The sequence below is a fragment of the Aplidium turbinatum genome, chromosome 6, assembly GCF_918807975.1.
Source record: "Aplidium turbinatum chromosome 6, kaAplTurb1.1, whole genome shotgun sequence".
In the NCBI taxonomy this organism is placed as follows: Eukaryota; Metazoa; Chordata; class Ascidiacea; order Aplousobranchia; family Polyclinidae; genus Aplidium; species Aplidium turbinatum.
In genome coordinates, this window is record NC_137477.1 from 34,851,494 (window position 1) to 34,875,450 (window position 23,957).

General features: G+C 38.5%; 1 protein-coding gene across 1 annotated transcript in view; it reads left to right on the forward strand.

Annotated features, from left to right (window-relative positions):
* LOC145772608 (phosphatidylinositol-3,5-bisphosphate 3-phosphatase MTMR2-like) overlaps window positions 1-23,957 on the forward strand; it is a 133,793-nt gene that overhangs the window by 74,055 nt on the left and 35,781 nt on the right. Inside the window, exons 6-9 of the mRNA XM_082584468.1 lie at window positions 5,144-5,332; window positions 10,350-10,508; window positions 10,941-11,081; window positions 17,664-17,777. Of these exons, the coding sequence (XP_082440594.1) occupies window positions 5,144-5,332; window positions 10,350-10,508; window positions 10,941-11,081; window positions 17,664-17,777 (603 nt within the window). The remainder of the gene's footprint in view (window positions 1-5,143; window positions 5,333-10,349; window positions 10,509-10,940; window positions 11,082-17,663; window positions 17,778-23,957) is intronic.

The following is a 23,957-nucleotide window of genomic DNA, read 5'->3' on the forward strand; positions in this document are numbered from 1 at the left end:
AATGCTCACACGGAAAAAGTTTCTCCAGAACGTCAGAGCATTGCGAATGGTAGCTGAAGAGGCACTTCGCGGAATCATTCAAGATAAACTATTATGTATATATTGCAGTGGTGACCTCATGCAAATTCTCGATATCGAAGCCAGCAAGAGTCAAACTACCAAACTTTGGGTCGATGTCTTGATTAAACCTGTCCTGCTCACCATGATTTTCGTATGGGCTGAGCGCGAAAGTGACTGGCCCATCATTTGGCAAACTACAAGCAAATGCTGCCATACTTCTTTGCTGCGGGCATGTGAACTATGCCAGATATAGGTTGTGCTACCTTCGTGAGATGGAACGGCTACCACAAGAGGTATTGTCACACTTTATGAAGGGTGAGCATGTTATGCACCATTCTACTGGCTTAATGAATGGCATCTGGAGCGATATGATGATTGAGACGACCTTCATGCGGTATGGGCATGCTCCTGGGAGGATAGTTGGCATCACGCTTTAAGCCAAAAACGCTGAAGCTATGGACCCTTAGTTTGCATGCATGCAGCAGGTTGAATCTGATCTGGATGACATGATGGATGAGGACACTCAGAGTGAGGTGGTAATAACACACAAAGAAGAGGCAAAAGCCAGGATTGCTAAAGACAAAAAAGACCGAGATGGAATAAGACAAAAAATCGACACCTGCAATAATCCTTTAGATTCTGCGGCACACCCCAGTAGTATAGTCAATGTAGTTAGCGGCCAGATTGGTTCAAGTAAAGTCAATGTCCAAAATACTTTTAGTGTCACAATCGGGACTGAACTAATGACAGTTTGCGAAAGTCGGTTACCGCAGGGACTTTATGAAACCATCACGAAAAAGGTTGTTACTATGGATCATGTAAGGAAGCATGTGAAGGTAGGAGCTGTAAAAGTACTTGATACCAATTTGATTTACGCAAGGGTGATTGGGTTACAGGGTATTGGGTGGGACATTAACATTAAGGATGTGCTTGGTCATGAACTTGCGCCAGTTCCAACGTCCATGTTTGATGATACTGGAGAGTGGAGATATGAGGATGGCGAAATCTAAATCTACTTTGAAGAAAATTCTCCAAGTTGAGGTGTCTGATAGAGTAGCTGGTGGTGCAAATGTTAGTGTTCTTGATGGCTCAGCAATACTTTGGGTAGTTCCTTGGCCTACTGATGGGTCTGTGAAAGACTATATATCAAACTTTAAATATGCCATAGGAAAAAGGTTACGGGTCGAGGACGTGTATCTGATATTTGACAGATATTATGATTACAGAATGAAGAGTATTACCAGAGGATCTAGGGCAACTGATGGTGTCAGTAGGTTCATCAGTTGCAAGTCAACAGTAAACTTCCAGCGCAGAAGATTCTACTAACCTCTTCCAAAAACAAGATGCAACTGATAGTTGATGATTTTGTCCAGGATAAGAAGTTTCATCAGGACAACACACAGCATCATAAGTTAGTGGTAGCAGGAGCAGATCAGGTGCCAATCGAAATCAGCAAAGGTGGAGTTGTGATCTCACGGGCAGTTCTGTCAACTTCACACGAAGAAGCAGATAACATCATTGTCCTACAGATCTTGAGTTTTGCTGCGCAAAATGAGGAAAGCAAAATTACTGTTGTTGCCGATGACACTGACGTCTTTGTTGCTGCATTATCATCACAAGGCAAATCTCAAGAATGTTGTATTGATGGAGTCCCCCATCAAAGGAAGGGCGGTGCTTGATATAGGAAAAACTGTGCAGAAGCATTGTCAGATAGTCGAAGGAATACTCCTGGCACTGTCACAGCCAGAAACACCAATGTGTTTCTGGCTGTGACACCTTCACTCCCTATTTTAAAATTGGAAAAGCTACTGCATTCAAAACACTTCGATCAGGGCACTCACTTAACTTGTTGGGTGCACCAGGGCATTCTATGGCATCTGTTATTCAACAGGCTACCTCCTTCATTTCCACGTGCTATGGACAAACAGACTGTAGTACAATGTCAGAGACAAGGTTAAAAGTATGGCTGTCACAAACATGCAAAGGGTCATCAACACCGAAATTGTGTACCTTGCCACCAACAACTGAGGCATTCAAAGAGAATGTTAAAAGAGCTCATACGCGCCGACTTCCGGGGGGCGGCGCCCCCCGTAAATTTATGGTTGGGGGGCAACAAAAATGGTGATTCCAAGTGGTGTTTTAAATATAAAAAGTTTGCGAAAGAGATTTAGATAATGTAAACGGACTTAAAGAATGCCGAAAGCAAGAAAAGCCTACGTTGCTCTTGCCCGCAAAACAGCAGCTGATCGCATAGCTTTCTCATATGGTATGGAAATTTCAAAGTAGATGGCAAAGTAACTTACGCTGCTGGACAGTAAACCAGCTAAATTGGACGCGCTATTTTCAACGAGGTCTTCCCGCTGTGAGACAATTATGATTCAACAGAACGCATTGTTTTCTTTGCAATGTGTGAGAATTAAATCGAAAACCGATAAAAGAAAAGGTGTTTAATGGTCTTGGTCGCAGATATTGCCTGCATTAACGACGTCTCTTACCGCTATTATCACCTAGCTAACCTGGCATCATTGTTTTATGCTGCCGCTCAGGTTTGACATCGACTTTAACGATCATGGAATGTTACGTAATAATAAGAACGATTATATCCTACTCGCAAAAATAAAAAAATGATCTCTTAAAACAGCTCTTTCTGTTTTGTCTCGTGAGCTTTGCATATTGCTCAACAAGTGCATAAAGTTTAGAATTGACAAGAAATCATTGAATTTGAAAATTAAGTTTGAATCACTGCAAATAAACGTATTCAAAACTTTTACTTAGGCCGACGCGATTTCACACTCCGTAATCTACGTCGACAATGATTTTTAGTGCGTTTATTTTGAAAACTGCCGAGCTGGAGACAACAGCATGTCCACGTGTTAGTTGAACTTGCCTTTTTGAAGTGAAAATCACTTGCGAACATCTCGACCTTTACTCGAGTATATAGCCTACTGTATTCAATAAAAGACTACAAAGACTTTCGATAAAAAACAGAAGAGAAAACACTTCGCCGTTGTCAACGCTTTGAAAGTAAGTAATTAGCGAAACGAGGTTAATATAACTGATAGCGGGTTTTCACTCTGCTTGAGATTTATTTTATTTCGATAACTTCACTGTCTTGATTGTTGTTACTCACTCGCACGAAACGGAAACGAATCGTCTTGTTTTCCAACTGTTCCAATTACGAGCTAACAACATCAAAATGTTTACGACTAGGCGTACTGCGTCTGCATGCGTAAAACTAATCGTTTCAAGCAGCGGTTCTAATGAATTCGGTTTGTGACCTATTTGTCAATATAAACAAGACACTAAGCTTAATCAAAGACTATTTTAATTGAGTAAAATAGCATTACAATTATGACGTCATCCCCTTTCTCGCCCCCCAAGGTTTTTTGAAAAGTCGGCGCCTATGAAAGAGCTCACTATCAGACTTTGGTATGGCAGTCACTAGAAGGGCAGAATCCACCCGAGTTGGACCCAATGGAATATGGCTGGGTAAAGGATGATCAAAACAAGTCCCTTCAACCAGTCACCCTACCTGATGAAGTCAAACTAGCCCCACAGATGGTACTACGTCTAATAAAATGTGGATGCCGCAGTATTACTCCATGCAGTTTACGTGCGGTGCTTGTAGTTGCAACTCTGCAAACATGAAATGCACAATATTTAGCGCCTGCTATAATTGGGATTGCTGTAACTTGACATCATAGCTGATTGCATGTCTTTGTGATGCACATGGGCAACACGATGCACAACAGTGTAGATCATTTGGCAAATTAGTACCCATCCTTAATAATTATGAATTGTATAATATGCTTTTGGTAGTCTGTGTGAGAATTCATACAATTTTGGTAAAGAGGTGACTTTCTTCAACCATAAACAGATGAAACCAGATTTACAATTAAAGAACATTTGTTATAATATAACACCTGTAGTCGTTTTCCTTTTCATATTTTCTCCAAGGTTGAATAGTGTATATAAAAGATACTTTAGGGTTACCGCGGCTATCTTGGTAATTACCATTATGTAATACAATATTAACATAATACTTAGTTCCAATGAATAGCTTGACCCCTACAACCTAGGTATAGAGACAAAAATCACCTTCCTAATGTGAGTGGGTAGGGGCATTTATAGGTAATGGCAGCCATCTTGGACGTCATCTTGGAAATTACCATTATGTAATACGATATTAACGTAATACTTAGTTCTAATGGATAGCTTGATCCTTACAACCTAGGTATAGAGACAAAAATCACCTTCCTAATGTGAATGGGTAAGGAGTTATGGTCATTTCTAGGTAACAACGGCCATCTTGGACGCCATTTTGGAAATTACCATTTTGTAATACGATATTAATGTAATACTTAGTTCTAATGGATAGCTTGACCCCTACAACCTAGGTATAGAGACAGAAATCACCTTCCTAATGCGAATGGGTAAGGAGTTATGGTCATTTCTGCTCTAGGTAATGGCGGCCATCTTGAATTTCTCAAATTGCTCAAAGGTGACAACATGTCATCAAGCAGTTTCTGAAAAAAGAGACCCTTGGCTACCAAAATCAACAGTAAAAAAAAACTTAATACAACAATGGAAGGTCAATCATCTCTGCCCCCGGACTAATCTGAGTTATCCAACGTTTTGCATCAATTGACACATCTTTTCCTGCTAGAGTGCTAGGTGTGTGAAAACCGCCATCCTTCTAGTGTTAAATATCTCTGTGTCTCGGTGTAAGTGCCTACTGCCTAGGCTACTATGATAGATGCTCAAGTGTCTAAGCCTTAACGCTCGGGCTCCGAAGGTAACTGCTTAAAAATATGATAGACATACTTTTTAAAAATTTATTTTCATGTTTTATCACTCTTTACTGAGTAGCAGGTTTCAGACTGTATCATCAACGAGTGTAAGCTACTATCCTCCATTGAATAAATGGAAGAAAAGTTTTGGATGGTGTGACTAAATTCTGACAATTTTTTACTAGCCCTTTGTGTCCGAGAAATGTTGTCAGTCTGGATTGCAACTACATGTTCTATTCAACTAAATTGTGCAGATGCAAGTTGTAAACGGGTAACTTATATTTGTATTTCAGGCTCGCGGCGGAGGCTATGAAAAGTCTGAGGCATACACCAGTTCAGAGTTAATATTCTGTGATATCCATAACATTCATGTGATGCGAGATTCCCTGCGAAAGCTTCAAGATGTTTGTCTTCCCCCCTCCACCGATGACAAGCACTGGTTTTCCAACTTGGAACAGACTCAGTGGTTACATCATTCAAAGGTTAGTTATACCAGCAGCTGTTCGTTAACTGCTGACGAGTGTAAGTTAGTTGCTTACAAAACATGAAAATAATTTTGTTTTGTGTGTAAGCAATTGATTGAGTTTCGCTTTTTGCTGCATGATTGTTGCTAACTTCACAGTGTAGATTTTAACGATCTGTTTTAGCCTGATGCTGCGAGTTCGTTGTGGCAATATCGAATTGCACTAGCTTTCATAATTATTCATAAGCAGACAAAATCCAAAAATCAACAACCGTGCCGAAAGGGAAGAACTACGTCACCTAATCTACTAATTAACTGATTCAATAAAATTTCACAGCAATAGCGCCTAACAGCACAGAAACTCAACAGCCGGCAGTCTCAAGCTAAACCAAAGAGCCACATTAAAGAACCACTCACTGACTTCAACACCATTCGTCATAGCACATGACTATTGACTAGGGAACTGTGTTCCGAAAGCTAGTGCAATTCGATATTGCCACAACGAACTCGCAGCATCAGGCTAAAACAGATCGTTAGAATCTACACTGTGAAGTAAACATTATGTTAAACCGCTAAAGTTACTTTGTTTTGCTTGTCTATGTTTCAAAAAAGTAAACTCTCTACCAAACTTTATATATTGATTTGCATATTGCTCAACAAGTGTATAGAGTTTAGAATTAACAAGAAATCATTAAATTTGAAAATTAAGTTTGAATCATGGCAAATAAACGTAGTCAAAAGTTTTACTTTGGCCGACACCAACTCACAATCCGTAATTTACGTCGGCAATGATTTTATCGCAGCAAAATTGCATTAATTTTGAACCCTGCCGAGCTGGAGACAATATTTCCGAGACCTTGTCCCATGTATAAGTCGAATCTGTCTTTTTGAGTTGAAAATCACTTGCGAAAATCTCGACCTATACTCAAGTATATACGGGCAATTCCAAATGTGACTAACGGGACATTTTGACTGCTTTTGGATGTAATTAAGAAATATGAGATGATGTAAAAACATGAAACCTATGAGATTAGTTATCAGTGACTTGGACCTAAACTTTGCACTATTTGAGAAATTCATGAACTTTTTACTTTTTTCAAAAATCTAAAAGTTTGTTGTGAGTAACGGGACAAGGGACAAATCTTAAAAATTGGTGCTGTCAATGCAAATTCAAAAGTCTGCTCATTGACAGCACGAATTCTATTGAAATGCCAGTATTGTGTAGTGTAAATATCAAGAAAATGTCAGCATGGTTTAGTTTGGAAATATTTTAAAGTGTATGTTAGTAGTTACATCATAAATGAACTGTGTCATTGTGACTAACGGGACATCCATGTTATTTTCATTATTTTTTTGTTGTTTTCTTGTATTAATCAGTGAACTGAGTAACAATTTTGTAAAACTAAAATGAGTCTTGCACCCCAGGTGAATCACAGAAAAATTTCAATAGGTGCCAGTACTTTGGGGCACCACTGCTAAGCTACTTCAATAAAATAATGTACAATATATTATAAATGACTTCTCTTTTTTTCTCTTAAATACTTTTTCTCCATTAATTACAACATTGATGCAGTCTTTCACTTCTGGTGATTGTCTTGAGATGTCATCACGCTGATAGAAATTACTTATATGTATCCATTTTGTCTATTTCTGTTAGTTTTTTCTTTGGGTTGGTTATTTTGACTGCAAAGGTTTTTTTGGTCATTTCTTCCCAGGCAAGTTTTTGAACAGCTGCACGCCTTTTGCTTGAGCTATATGGTAGATTTTTTTTCGCATGTGTTACAGCTTTACCGCAGCTTGATCTGCTCCTGAAGGCAGAGTGTGAGGTAGACACTGTAACAGTTTGGGAGGAAGAAGGAGCAGCTGAGTCAGAAATCTTCTTCTGTGCTTCTCGGTATAGAGATTTTCTCTGTCGCTCATACATTCTTTTTGCTTCAACAACCTTATTTTTTTCAATGTTTGACATTTTTTGTATAACTTCATGTTGTTTTGCCCTAAACTTTTTAATTTTTTCTTTCTATTGCTGCAAGTAATTTTCATAGGTTCCCTTATCTTTCATTTTTTGAATCTGTTTCCTTTTCCTTTCAGAGTAAAAAAATGTGTTGTTTCGCTCTTACTGTACATCTCTTTATGCTTGTCAACTTTTCTGGTCTACGATCAATCGGATTAGAATTACCTATAATGACTCATTTCGTATTCTACACAATATGCCTCGCTTTACTAGTGCACGTGAATGTCAAGTTAATGCAAATGTTATAACTTTTGATGCTCTATTGCGGAAAACAGTTTATGCCTTTGTGCAATGTTGTTACAAATCTCTCAATTCTCTTATTATAGCATTAATGTCCTCAGACGCTTTCTATAAAACGACATTTTTTTAAGCACTACAATGATTTGTTGCACATGTCATCCAAGTGACTCCTTACGTCTTGTCTTTTTGTGTTTTGGTTTTAATATGGACAATCTTGTCTGATACAAATAAATAATAATCACAAATTATTTATCATTAACAACAGATCAGGCTTTTTGAATAGTTATTAGTGTCACTGAAAAGACAATATCTAAAAAACAATTTTTACCACAACATACCAAACTTTTAGTTTATTGATAATCATTATACAAAAGATTGTTGTGGTTGTCTACTTTCAAGCTCTACCAGTGCATGATTAATTATCTAGCACACTCCCCAAGCCCTTAAAAGGTGTATTGTTGGTAGTATCTATTTAAAGCTACCCACAATGCCTCTCTTTATGAGCATGTGGTAGACTTGAGGAAGCATTAAAGGATGAAATAGTGTGTCTGTTTGCCACTTGGACAGCCAGAGCAATTATAATTCAATATGTATATACATTATACAAGTAATTTAGTATTATCTGTATAAACAAGCTATGTATACATTCGTTTTTGTTTTGTTAAAGGACTAGCATGAACCATAACTTGCATTTCATTACATATCTTCCTTAAATCAAAAAAAGAATTGGTAGCACCAATTACCAATTTGGTACCATTGGACCAGCACCCGCTAAATTCCATATACAGTAGGTAAAAGCAGCCCTATACTTCATAACCATACAGAAAATGAGATAAAACATCAACATTGTCATGAAATAAAAGTGTCTTTCAGCATCATATAAATATATACCCAAATCGTATTAAAATAGATACTTTCTTATGGCATGAGATTTTGTGACTAACAGGACATATTGTGACTAACAGGACAGTGTGATTAACGGGACAAAACGTTTTTTTACTAAAATATAAATACACAGTTAATTTGTTTTAAATTGTGAAAGATGTCTGTACAGTACTGTTGGAGTCTTTAATTAACCTGGAGTATGGCATTTGAGGGATTAGACAATTTGGTAAGAAAAAATGTTTTGTGAAAATATGTGACTAACGGGACATTGTCCTCCGGTCTGCTTTAAATTGTCAAAAACAAACCATAAACTATTTTTACATAACGTCACATAATGTTAATCTTTAGAAGAACAGTAATTTTGTTCAGAAAACTAATCAGATCACAAATATATGTTGTTCTATGCCAATTGGGGGTTATTTGAAAATTTACTTAAAATATAAACTTTTTTTGTTTCTTCAAGGTACCTCAGTAGATGCACCAAAAACACATATTTTCCAAGGTTAAAACTTGTAAAAACTTTTTTTCATGAAAGTTCAAAGTGAAATAAAACATAGTAACTTTAGCGGGTTTAGCATACTTTATTTCACACAAAATATAACATAATTAAAATAAAATAAACTCAAACGTTTTCGACACGTACATGTGTCCTCATCAGGAATTAAATTTGCAATACATAAAATGAAAATCGTAAGATAAATTTGACTATGCACTGTAACTGTAGCGACACTCTGGACTGAAAGCACAAACTGAACAAATGATACGAGAATGATTGCGAGTATAATTTTGAGTATAAGATTGAAAATGAGAAAGTTCAAGAAAGTTAATAAAAACCTTCAATATCTTAAAAACAATTCTACATCAGGTGAATTGAAAACACGGCCAAATTAAAATCTACCCAAATATTTACTCTTAAATGAACCCCTTTGAAGGATCGTAAGCAATAATTTTTGCCATAAAGATGTTTGTTAAGAGTGCCTGGTTATCGCTTCACTACTGTTAAGAGTGGTTTACTAACAACCAGGGCCATAAAGAGGATAATTTGGGCCCAGTATCAATGATACTCTCCGGCCCAAAGAAAAATGCACCTTATCCAACAAATGGGTTGTGATTTCTTCAAGCTTCGGGCCCCTTGGAATAGCTACAGCTCTTAAAATAATCCCAGGTCCAAAAATACTTTCCTGACCACCCTGTCATCACTACTGCCAACAACTGCTTGGTTAAAACATTGATTATATGAGGTAGATATTAACAAAGGCCGGAAGCTCTGGCCGAAGTTGACATTCTCTGGCCGGAACATCCTGCCTTCGTCCTCCAGCCAAAATCTTGCCTCTGGTGCATCACTACTGTTTTTCCACACCTCGGGGGGCATCACCCTAAAACACAGTATATCACTCACTGTGTTTATTCGATTGTAAACATCAGTTTGCATTTTGGGCGGCTTTCATCAACATAAGAAGCCATAGTGGTACTTGGTTTCGTACTTTTAAAACTATTGTGTCGCTCTTTTATTAAATAGGTCAATAATGTCCTGGCTCCTGGTGTGGCAGGACAACTATTGAATAAACCTGCACACTCAAATTCACTTGCCTGTTTGGATGTACGGTGGTTAGAGTTTAACTCAACGAATTACCCCTGTCAGAAATTGACTTTAGACTATGCAATGGAAAAGCGAATCAATGTACAATTTCAAACCTTTCTTCAAATTGAACCCTGGAATTATTTCAATATGATTTCAATAGCGGACGTCATAGCAAGGTAGAAAGTCCTAATTCATCAATCCTCTGTTTTAAATGGAAACTTTTTAAACTGCTTCTTCCTGAAAGGCGGTTTTCTCATTTGTTGTTGAACTCAGTGGTTTGTTGCTTAACCTTACAGATATAAATTACTTTTTCAACAGGTGATACTTGCAGCAGCCACCCGCATAGCTGATCGCGTGGAGAGTGGAAAATCTTCTGTCCTCGTCCACTGTAGTGATGGGTGGGACAGAACTGCACAGTTGACTAGCCTGGCAATGATCATGTTGGATTCCTACTACAGGACTGTGGAAGGCTTCCAGGTAATCTACTCGTTTATTTGAAACGTAGTTATAATACTGTGTAACTAAAAAACCTCTGTTGTCAGTTGCCATGTTCCAATCAACATTTTGTAGGTAAGAAAATGATTTTATTGCTTTTTGTTATTCGTATGGTTGGCATACTTGTAAAAATAAATGTAAGTTATTAATCAACAGTGAAACCAATAAGGCATCAAAAGTGTCTAGCTAGGAGGTGCTAATATTAGTTAAAACCTTTCTCTTTCAAACGGTAAGAGATCTAGTTTATGTGAGTTTTATTTGATTTACTGCAGCTTATCTCTCATTTCCTTCTCGTGGAATAATATATCTTATTTTAAAGACTACCCAACAGATAAATAAAACAACTATGTCGATGAATGCAATCTTTCCATTTTGCATCTTTACTTTATTTTTATGGGTATTACCACTTACCAGGTTTTAATTGAAAAAGAATGGCTCAGCTTTGGTCACAAGTTCTCACAACGATTGGGCCATGGTGACAAGAATCACTCGGATTCAGAACGTTCTCCTGTGTTCTTGCAGTTCATCGATTGTGTGTGGCAACTAATGCAACAGGTGAATCACCATATGCATCTTTTTATGCTCCTTTCTTTTCTTTTTTTTATGCTGTTATATGATTACAAGTTGAAAACAAAATAAGAACTTGAAAACAAAACAAAGAAGAACTTGAAAACAAAACAAAGAAGAACTTAAAAACAAAATAAAATCAGTTGACCCAGCGCCAGGAAATTATGAATCCTTTGCCAATCTTGTGCACCAGATAGCCAAGAGACACATCCCACGTGGATGCAGCTCAAAATATATTCCTGGTCTAAACTGTGAAAGTGCCAAGCTGTTGCAAAAGTACCAACAACTGTTTGAAGAAGACCCTTTTGCGGAAGCTACCATCCTTACCGGCGAACTCCTGATGATCTCCATCTCTGAAGAACGGCAACGAAAATGGCAAAACACCATCGAAGCTAGGGATATGTCGAGAAATAGCAAGAAGGCATGGAGTCTAATACGAAAACTAAGTAACGATCCATCTGAATCAAAACAGCAACACTATCCAATCACGGCTAATAAAGTTGCCCACCAGCTGCTAGAAAATGGTAAACCAACAAAGAAAATCCCCAGACCGAAAATCAAGAATGTGGAATATACTGAAAATACTGGTTTAACATCACCCTTCTCACCAAACGAACTTAAGGCAGGTATTGATACTCTCAAAAATGGCAAAGCTATTGGACTAGATGGCATTTTCACTGAAGAAATAAAACATTTTGGTCCTTTGGCTAGAAAGTGGCTTCTAAAACTGTTCAATTGTTGCATGGCAAAGAAACACATCCCAAAGATCTGGTTGAAAGCACGGATCATTGCTCTTCTGAAACCTGGAAAAGATCCATCTCTAGCAAAAAGCTTCAGACCAATTTCTTTACTGTGTCACCTTTACAAATTGTTCAAGAGGTTAATTCTTGGCCGACTGTCACCTTCTGTTGAACCACACCTAATTCCCCAACAAGCTGGCTTTCGACCTGGAAAGTCAACAACAGGTCAATTGCTGTGTCTAACGCAACATATTGAAGACGGATTTCAGAAAGGTATGATTACTGGTGCTGCATTTGTTGACCTATCTTCGGCTTATGACACAGTTAACCATTGTCTCCTGCTGAAAAAGATCTTGCAGATGTCCAAAGATGCTGCAGTAACAAAGCTTATAGCAGCGTTACTCCACAACAGACGATTCCAAGTTGTCCTGAATTCAAAAACAAGCCGCTGGCATCATCAACGGAATGGACTTCCTCAAGGAAGTGTTATAACACCGTTACTGTATAACATATACACCAACAATCAGCCGATAGATCAACACACTAAGCGGTTTATATACGCCGATGATCTTTGCATAACATCACAAGAAAAGACCTTTGTTGCTATAGAACAAAACCTCACAAAGTCGCTCGAGGAGTTAACACAATATCACACCAACAATCACCTCAAAGCTAACCCTTCAAAGACACAAGTATGTTCTTTCCACCTAAAAAACAGAGAAGCTACAAGGACCCTCAAAATCTCCTGGTCTGGAGCAGAGCTGGAACATTGCCCTAACCCCGTCTACCTTGGAGTGACACTGGATCGTACTCTCAGCTACAAAAATACATTGCAAACACAAAGGCTAAGGTTAACACCAGAAACAATATCTTGAGGAAGCTTACCAATTCTGGGTGGGGCACTAATCCACAAACCCTCAGAATGACCGCGTTGGCTTTGTGCTACTCCACAGCAGAATATGCATGCCCTGTTTGGAACACGTCCTGTCACTCATCGAAGCTTAACTCGGTACTCAATTATATTAACAAACTTTATCTGCTTGCTGGTATTGCACCACCACACATAAGAAGAGACATAAGAAGAGAAGTGATGAAAAACATCCTCTATATGGAAAAACTGCTGCACAAACCCGGTTGAAATCAAGAAAAAGCTTCCTAACACACGTCCAGCCACTACCCTCAACAAAAGAAGAAACAAGACTTAAGCAATGGAAACAACTATTCGAAAATGTGTCAATGTGTCAATTTGTGGTGTATCAACGAACTTTAGAAGGCTCGATAGAAGAATTACAAGTTGATTTTTCGTACACCGAGTCGCTGCTGTCGATGCACAATCTCACTTTGCATTCGATTGTAGTTGAAGGTATGATTACATCACGTATGATACTGTTACAAAATTAAGATGAAATTTAAACCCAACCTCATAAACATGTTGTGTATACTGTACAGATAAGACCTACAACAAGATATGTGCAACGACATCTTCATTGTTTTCATGGCTAAAGCTACATTGCAAATACAAACAAGACTAATAAAATTGCGAATTATTCTTTTCAAAAAGATTTCATTAGTTTGATTTACTCTGTAATTTTGTAATAGCCATGAGTCATTAAGCAACTACAACACAGGGTTGCCCTTCATTTTGCGACTTATTTTTTCTGTTGTGCGCTCATAGTTGGTTACAATAGTTACAGTTTAGCGAAGCCTCATAGAAGAAAAATTCAATACCTTCTCCCATAAAGTTTCCTGCATACAGTCGCCAAGTTTTGCAATCCAAGGAGAGGAGCAAATAGAAGTTAACTATATCTGAAAAAAAAACAACACTTTTCTAGAAAATTCAGCATGAACGATCAAAATCAGCTTGCCATTTCTGAGATCATGCAAGATAGGAGAGCCACTTGACAACTTGTTGTGAGACAAAGCCAGCACAAAGCTGTTTTATTTAACATCATATCATCATCTATTTTGCTTCAAAGAAGCTTGATCTTCATCCCAAATTATCAAAGTCGATCAGTTGTCTGCAGTGACTCCTCCATCTCTATTGTTGACACCTTCAATTTCCAGGTTTATTTTTGTCATGTCATCTTTTATAGTTCCATTCCACGTTTTCTTTGGTCTTCCTTTTCTCATTTTTCCAGTCACTACTTTATTTATTAAAGATTTCTTCAATAATAATAAACAAGTCGCATTGATGCTTAGCTTAAGATTTTTAGACAAACTTCTTGTATTTTTTTAAAGACTTTCAGTGAGGCAAAGTAATTTTTTTACAGTACACATAAAACTTGCTCAAGAGAGTCCTAAGAAAGCAAAACCAACATCAGTATACAGTACATGTGATGCTATGACAACAGCATCAGTATACAGTACATGTGATGCTATGACAACAACATCAGTATACAGTACATGTGATGCTATGACAACCAACATCAGTATACAGTACATGTGATGTACATGTGATGCTATGACAACCAACATCAGTATACAGTACAATGAGTACATGTGATGCTATGACAACAACATCAGTATACAGTACATGTGATGCTATGACAACAACATCAGTATACAGTACATGTGATGCTATGACAACAACATCAGTATACAGTACATGTGATGCTATGACAACAACATCAGTATACAGTACATGTGATGCTATGACAACAACATCAGTATACAGTACATGTGATGCTATGACAACAACATCAGTATACAGTACATGTGATGCTATGACAACCAACATCAGTATACAGTACATGTGATGCTATGACAACAACATCAGTATACAGTACATGTGATGCTATGACAACCAACATCAGTATACAGTACATGTGATGCTATGACAACAACATCAGTATATAGTACATGTGATGCTATGACAACAACATCAGTATACAGTACATGTGATGCTATGACAACCAACATCAGTATACAGTAGATGAGATGCTATGATAACAACGTCAGTATACAGTACATGTGATGCTATGACAACAACATCAGTATACAGTAGGGTGTTTTTAATTTTCTCATATCGTAAGTTTGATTTGTACAGGGCACCAGGTTGTTACAATTGGTAAGAAAACAATGTCTTTCAAATTTCAAGAAATTATTTCAACATTTACAACTTGCGCAAGGAGGTTGAAAAATTCGCAAAATCAATAAAACAAGCAACACGCAACCAAATAACCAGCTTTATTCAGTACTTTTAATATGCACGCATTTCAGGCACGTTTATAGGATAACAAAGCAAATATAGCAACAAAGCAACTATTCCTCTAACAACCTTTACACCGTGTTTCACCCATAACCGAGATGATCAGAAGCAGTGGCGTATTTAGAAAGCTTATTAGGGGGGGGGGGGAGGCAATACATTGTGTCAGTCAGCCGTGTAGCGGTCCAGAATCGCCAAAAATACCGTCATATGATATTTGAACGGCCACATACTTTAAATCAAGAGCGATTCCGCAGAAGTAAGTTACTGTTCCAATCAATGAACCAACAAAAGATATCAAACACTTCAGAACATAAACAATAAGTTAGTCTTTCCGACCTCGAATACTTTTGAATATTCTCGACGATTCGCAATGACAGCCATCGCATTAAACTTAGAGTTTGCACTTGGCAAATATGTCAATGACTGCACCATACTCGAGTACAATATCCTTGTTTAAATACATCTGAGCTAGACCATCCAAACATGGCTTTTAATTTTTTTTTGGCTACGGGAAATTTTCTTCGATGATGCTCCACTACCTGCAGAACGTACTGTTTCTGCTCCTCATCTCTGGTCACTGTCGAATTGAACTCTGTCATAAGCGCCACTCCTCGTTCTGCCAAATCATTTGTCACCCTCAGGGCAGAAACTGTTTCCTTGGCACTTTGGTAGGCCTCATTTTCAGCCCAGTATTTAGGATCAAGGGTTAAGAAGCTTTTGTCTAGACCAAGTATTGTGAATAATCGTTCAGTTGCAGTAGTGCAGAAATCAGACAGTTTTCTCTCAGCAATATCGGCAGGTACCACGGCCCGGTTTGGCGGATCTTCGGATCCATGACTGTTTGCCATACTGCGAACCATTTCCCTCTTATCAATGTCAGTGACTCTGCTGTCAAACAGTGCAAAGGCAATGAAACCTTCCGACAAGTACCACAGGTGTCTGGAGCAACCTTTGAAGGCTAATTGAGATACTTTTCCATCAGCATACGTTGTTAAGTTCTTCATAAAATTTAGGTCGTTGAGAGGTGCCTGTATGGCTGAATCACAGCTGTACCAGTGGCCTGTGTAAACACTCACAATAAATAAGCACATGCGTAGCAATTGACTGGACGTTTTGGGCTGCGTCTGTCTTCGGCCAGTGGTACGAAGGTCCAGTTGGAATTGCTTCCTGAACAGCCATATTTTAAAGGAATATATCGCTCGTGCCATCCATCTGGCTCGATGAAGTGCACCAGGATGACGGAATTTAACATCTCTCTTCGGCACTCCTCCGAGAAATATGATACTGAGTTCTAATAATTCAGCGTAATCGTCCCGAGGATGATTGAGATCTAGCTTGTCGCCGCTAACTTCAGGATTTCTGCGCGGACAGGTTGTAACTGATCAGAAACAGCAGGATCGTCCAGAGATGTGCTGAAGTTTGCTTGATCTATATTTGGCCAGAAGTCGCGGAACCGAGCAAATAAGGCGATGACTGGGGACTTAGAAACAGCATTTACCAGAGAGAAAACTTTTTCAAGGACAATCTCCAAGGAAATTTTCAAGGAAATGACCTGAACTGCTACCTACCAGCCAAATTTTATCTTTAGACCTTGTCACAGCCATTGTACAAACGCAAATTGTTAGTAAATTGAAATAAATGCAACAGCACAACAGACATGACAGTGTAATTTTTGTAGTTTTACGAGGTGTTGCAATTGTGATGTAACAATGCTTTATTTGTTCTAAGTAACGTAGCCTACAAGTACTGGTAATTGCTTATATTCCGCTGCTAGATTATAGGCTAAACAACCTAAACTTTAGCTTCCTTGCGCAAGTAGTAAATGTCGACGGATTTCAACAAAAATTTGCCAAAAGGATTTTTTTACTGAAAGGAAATGAACACCACCATGTACATTAATATTAACAATGGTTAGAATTTTGCGTATTACGCTAAAAACACCCTAGTATACAGTACATGTGATGCTATGACAACCAACATCAGTATACAGTACATGTGATGCTATGACCACAACATCAGTATACAGTACATGTGATGCTATGACAACAACATCAGTATACAGTACATGTGATGCTATGACAACCAACATCAGTATACACTGATACAGTACATGTGATGCTATGACAACAACATCAGTATACAGTACATGTGATGTACATGTGATGCTATGACAACCAACAGCAGTATACAGTACATGTGATGCTATGACAACCAACATCAGTATACAGTACATGTGATGTACATGTGATGCTATGACAAAGCTCTGGATTTTTTTTGGTTGTATCAGTTTTAATGGACCCTAGTCCTTAATAAGTTAACAAGAAGGATTATAGCTATAGCCTATCAGAAAAATTTCTCATACAAATAAGTTTTGTATAAATAAGAAGCTTCTGATAACCCACCTCACGGTGTAACAGGTTGTCAATGTTTCTTGGATAACAGTAGTGATTTTAATTTTCCTGAGTTTGTTTGACATTCAGCGCTCTTGCATTGTCAATTTTAATATTATTTTCAAATATTTTTTATGTAAATGCATAATTTCACTAATAAAAATGTATAAATTTAGTAAGAAAAGTCATCGACCTCCATCATCAATAAACATTTTCCATTAATTTATTGTAGTTCCCAACTGCCTTTGAGTTCAACGATCACTTCCTTATCCTGATACTGGATCATTTATATTCCTGCTTGTTTGGCAACTTCCTTTATAATTGCGACAAGGACAGGAAGAGAGAGGTTTGTCACACAACTTTGTCCATAGCTCAACTACTGTTTCAATTGGAAAGGGCCTAGCCTAGTGGAATCAAACTCTTTTGCACAAACGTCTTGACACATGGGATTAGATCACTTAATGTACTACTGTTAGTTAGTGAGCTAATCAAAAAAAGGGTTATAACAAAAAAATGGTGATGTATTCAGTTGATACAATCTAAACTTCAAAAGACTGCCCATGATCGGGTTGTCCAATGGAATTGTTAGTTGGTTGCATCCTTACTACCAAGTTATTTGGCTTTTTTCACACACTCATTTAAAATATCGTTCGCCAATACCAAGATGGATTGATCTGGCAATCCTAATCTTGCATTTGGGGACTTGTATTTTCTAAATACATTTATAGTCCAGTCAAATTAACCAAAAAAACTGGAAAACCCGGAAAAAAATAGTACAAAGCTAAAATTTTGCCACAAGCATCAATGCATGGTCTGAAACAAAATATCAAAAATCCGCAAAAATCCACCTTGGGCAAAAAAAATATGGGATTTTTGAAAAAACAAAATTTATAAAAAAATTATCAAAAATGACTGAATGGCAATATAGGCAAGTGATATATGAAATTGAAGCTAATGATGAGGCAAATACAATAAGGATAAATTTAGGTCAAAATGAAGTTATTTCAACGAGGTATGGTCCTTACAACATAAAAAGCCTATACATTAAACTAACAGGACAGCAAATATTTTCGTCTTACACATTAAAGATATCAAATATATTTCTGTGTATTTCAACAGGAGTAGTAGTGTTTTCGCATTCTTCTGATTCAAATGAAAGAGGCTCATATTTTTACACATTTTGTGTACTTTTAGGAAGATCGTGCATTAGTTGTAGATACAGTCGACTAGATTTGGCATGATTGTTGTGGCCTGTCGCTGCAAACAGATTTATCATTTGTGTAATAGCTACAAGGTGCGTGTTCCAGTCGCCAGTACTTTCTGCTCTAATAACCAATTTCAAAACATAAATGTACGGCAAATATTACAACCACAGTTTAACTGTGTGAGAAACATTTGACAGATATTGCTTGTAAAGTTCAATTCCATTTTGCAAGCGGTCGAATGACGTGCACATAATAGCGTCATCAATGCTGATTGTACCCTCCATAAGTTTTTGCAAACATTCGTGTATGATTTCAATGTCCTCCTATTTCAAAAATTGAGAAGTATTTTCTTGTTTCAAACACCGAGCAGCGGGGTCTTCATATAAATATGTCGTTTGTAAATTATTATCAGTATCCTTGACGCTTTGTGGAACAATCGCTTGTAGAAGTTGAGTCATTAAAGCAGATTCAACAAGTATGTACCCTCGAAGAGCTCTTGCAACTGCTCTTCCACTCATCATTTGAATGACTGAATTAGTGCCGTATTATGTTTCCAAAAGTTCAGACAGACCTGATCCGGACATCAGTTTGCCAACGCTACCCAAAAAACTCATTACTGTGTGGAAACCTCCAAGACGACAAACTATATTAGGCAGCAGTGGCCGAGTGGTTAGCGCGTTGTCTCGCAGTCAAGAGCCTGCATGTTTGACTCCATCCACCCGCACTTGCTGTTGTTTCTCTGGGCAAGAAACTTTACCATAATTATCTCTACCCAGTGATCGATTTCGAGTAATGGGTAGTACCAAATTTACGTCATAAGTAGAGTAGACAGCCGGAAACAGACATTGCAGTCAGCTGCAGCGTGGGTTAGGTGTACGTCGGAAGGCGTACACCGATGCATAGTGCTCAAGTCCGCTTTTCCGCAATGCAGGATAAAGATAATAAAACATAAAACAAACAAACAAAACATATATTCATTTTTTTCGAAAGGACAATTTCAACTGCCTTTACCCACAATGGTTGGTCAAACGTGATACATGGTGCTATTATATTCAACTTCTTCGCTTGATCCTCGACAAATGATAATGTGGAATACATACACGTTTCATCGGTTGACTTAAGGTTAATGAGAGGTAGGAAGAGTGGTTCAGATTTATAAAAGTCACTCCCGGCTGACAAACTCTGCATGAATCCAGACCAACATGGTCTTCTGGGGGACAAATCATCGAATACAGCAATGGAGTGCCAAATATCTTCAGAGATCACTTTCCCTGTCAGTGTATACGGTATCTGAAGCTCCACTGCTGGTTTTGACTGGAAAGTTTTGACTTCTGGTTTTGACTGGAACACAACTGGAAAGAGCAGGTTTCAAGCCGGTTTGGTAAAATTTAATAGGAATTCCTTTATTTACAATAAGATCCTTAGATCCGACAGTCGTTAATCTTTTAATGGGTATTTGGCTGGTCACACTGCCGGTGCTATTTTTTGTGGGAGTTGAAATGACCATAACTCCCATTCCATGGAAGGAACTGCAGCCATCAATGGTAGCAAGATTATTGTCAACATTATCTGCCACCCACTGAGAGAAGCTTCCTGGAAATGCCTCAGGTAATAGCTGCTCAATGTTCTCACTTTGAACAACTGCTTGCCTGAAATGGTTAACTTCACTGTACGATACGGAGAATCCCAGTCTGAAGAGTTTGTCAATGAGCCACCTGGAGCCAAACATATGATCCGACTCCACACCAAGTTCAAACAGTACAGGAGGTAAAAATGACCGTGGTTTTGCAGCTTTTATGATACACTGACTTGTTGTTTGACTTTAGGAACCAGGGCCTGCAGCATAAGTAATAGCAGAGGTGGTAGTAGCTTCAAGCCCTTTTCAGTGTTGTGAATGTCATCATCACTTGGATACATGTCTGCATAATATGTGGTATTCTGAAGTTGTGCCCGAATTAATTCGGCAGCTGCTTTAACAATTCTTATTGCATCATCTTCAATATTCTCCTTTGGCTCGGAATACCAGGAACGGTGCAAGATGTAATTGGCCATGTTGCGAAAATAAACAACATTTTACTTTCCATCCAGCTCAGCAAAATAAATGTGATTACCGAAATGTACTTCAAATTTTTGTTTTAGTCTTTGAACCGAATACACATTGGAGCTTCCCGCCAGTTCAATCATTTTGTCATGTAAATGTGTATAGTTCTGAATCCCCACAATTTTCAAGCCAGTTACACAAAGCGTTGAAGTACTCAACCATTGCAACATCAGTTGGACGGCCTGAAGGTGACTGAAAAGCTGCATCTGGTGATTTTTCACAAGAAAACTTCAACTGACAATTATTATGGTAAATGGCTTCTACTGCAACCAAATCTAAACAATCATGTAGGCGAATTTGAACTTCCGCTGCCCATGGGTCAGATCGCTTTTCACATGCTTCAAGGATTCTCTTTCGAAAAGGAATAGTTGTTACCTCATGAACTTGAGTGTTACGATCTGGATGCTTCCGATCGTAGTTAGCACTTTTTCCACAGAAGAAGCAATCACGCTTCCAGTCAAAACCAGACGTATGCGATCGTCTCCATTTCTTGGAAGTTCCTCCTTCATCGGATGCAGTGATTCTTCTAATTCTTTTCCTGTCAGTGTAGTTTCGACGGCATTTATCTTGCACAAGAACACCGGTTTCTGTCTCTAATTCTTCGACAATTCTGTCATCACAGCGGAGATGAGCGAAATGTAACATGGTCCTTTTACCCTTATCTCCAACTTGCTGCCGTTTTCCATATTCTTGGCACTCTTCCTCAAATCCTTGAAAGCAGATGCATTTCTCATTTTGCTTTATTGCGCCTGCCATATCACAGCCTGCAAAAAGGAACAGATTTCGAGTAATGTAGTTATATAATAAAATTCTTTTGAGCACTCTCTATACATTACGGTATAGGCCTAACAGATATGAACAAGTTTTAACTAGTTTAAAAGCACAAGCACAATTTCAAGACAAGTGTGCTTTACAATAATTTTTTTATACTGTAGGTGAAGTGGCTTTAGTCTAAAGATGTACCTTGTTGCGACAAGCGAAGCAGTAACTGCAGTGATTCTAAGACAAGACGATGATCCTGTAGCTTCTAGCGACGTAATCTTGGCAGTTCCAGCAGGCGCGGATCTATGGGGGGGCCCAAGGGGCCGGGCCCCTCCCCCGAAATTTTGTGAGAAATTTTTGAATGGTTTGATATGCTTCTAAACAGCTGATATTAGTCCCACAGCGGACTTACAACCTCCCCTTTGGCACGCGTGTGACGTCACGATATTGAGAATGATGCTTTCAGTCTCTTCATGTCTCTAAAACAAAGTTTGCTTAATTTTAAGCAAAACTGCATTAAAAGAACGAGTTTTGCCAATACCAAACATTCAAACATCTCAACCAGGAATTAGCAACAAGAAAACATAGGGACTTAGCTTTATTACTGAAAAAATGTCGAAGAAAACATGATCTTATCCTTTTGCTATGCCACCGGACAGCACCATTTTACAGGAATATTAATACCCATATTTTTGTTGAAAATGCTCTCAGAATGCACCAAATTCAAAGCAATTTTTCAAAATTTTCTGGGGGAGTCCCCCAGACCCCCCGCCGCTGGGTGTCGCCTTTGGTGGACACGCCGTCAAAACCCCCCAAATTCCTGGCTACGCCACTGATTGTTCATACCTGTTTTATCTTTTTCTTACTTTTTAATTCATTTTCAAATTTTCTGGCCCCCCCCAAAAAAAACTTCTAGATCCGCGCCTAAGTTCCATTATACACTTAACAGATCAAACCTCAAATAGAATATTACTCAACTTACTCTTATTCAAAACAATCTTATTGAAAGAGAAACCTAGAATCAATGAAAGGAGATTAGCTAGAATCAATGAAAAGGCTAGCTAGAATCAATGAAAGGGATTAGCAGTAAAAAAAAATGGATATGTCACATGCCTATGTATTTTTTATAAATTTCCTTGTTTTTTCGAAATTACCATAATTTTTTTGCCCGAGGTGGAATTATGCGGATTTTTGATACTTTGTTTCAGACTATGTGTTGATGCTTGTGGCAAAATTTCAGCTTTGTACTATTTTTTTCTGGGTCAAAACCTAATTTGACTGGACTATTAGCGTAATTCTATGTGTCAAACCTTGTGAACTCAAAAGTGTGCATTAAGTAAATACAATGCTTTATAATGTAATATAGTAATTTTCTAGTTTTTTGTATAAGTGACGTAGTGTTGCAAAACAAATTTAATTATTTTTGTCAACTATGAGCTTTGCTGAATTAGGAACTGCGTTCAGTTCTAGGCTCTAGCAGAGAAGTGGAGGTGATTCGTGGTAGATGCGGCTGCCAGAGTTACCAGATTCTAAAGAGCAATATACTTTATACCAAATAATAATAAACAGACAAAACAAAGTAACTTTAACGGGTTTAACATAATGTATTACACACAAAAAATCATATAATTAAAATAAAATAAAATGTAGTTTGTCGTCGTCGTCGTGTGAGCCTCTGGGGCCGAGGGTCTATCTTTTCACCACCCCAGATTCACGATGTTCCCGGACTACACTGGACTGGAAGGCTACTAAAGAGTAGCCAGTCTTTGGTTTCATCATCCATGACACGCAGACCTTCCACTCCATTAGGTGGCTTGAAGATGGAACAGTCATTGATGATATGGTCTGCGGTCTGTTCCTCGGCACCACATTTACAGAAGGAGGAAGAGGCCAATCCCCATTGGTGCATGGTTGAGCGGAAAAGCCCGACGCCTGTACGGAGACGGTTGAGGCGCACCCATGCCTGTCTCTGTAGTGTTAGACCGATGGGGCGTGTGTCGGCATCAGGCATAAACGAATAGAGTCTGGTAGAGGTTGACTTCCATTCAGAACTCCATTTATGGTCCGCCCAAGTAGCCGCAGCAGAGATGTCCTGTACATCAGCTTCGTTGATAAGAAGTTGAGCGGCTGGCACGAATGGGTGTCTTGATTTCAGTCGACGAGGGTGCTCGTTTGGGAGACCAGAGATCTTGTGGTGGAGAAGGTGGTTAGGCTCCAGTGCCCGTGCCTCGTCGGCCGAGGGACAGAGTGGCTTCTTCGCGACGAAGCTCAGCGGGTTGGATGCCAGCGAGAATGGGGAAATTGTTCAATGGTGTGGGACGCAGGCATCCGGTCACTGTGCGCAGGACGCTGTTTATGGCAGTGTCGATGTTATGGCAGTGAGCACTGCGGCACCAAACAGGTGCACAGTACTCTGCTGAAGAGTAGACAAGGGCTAAGGCTGCTATACGCAAAGTGT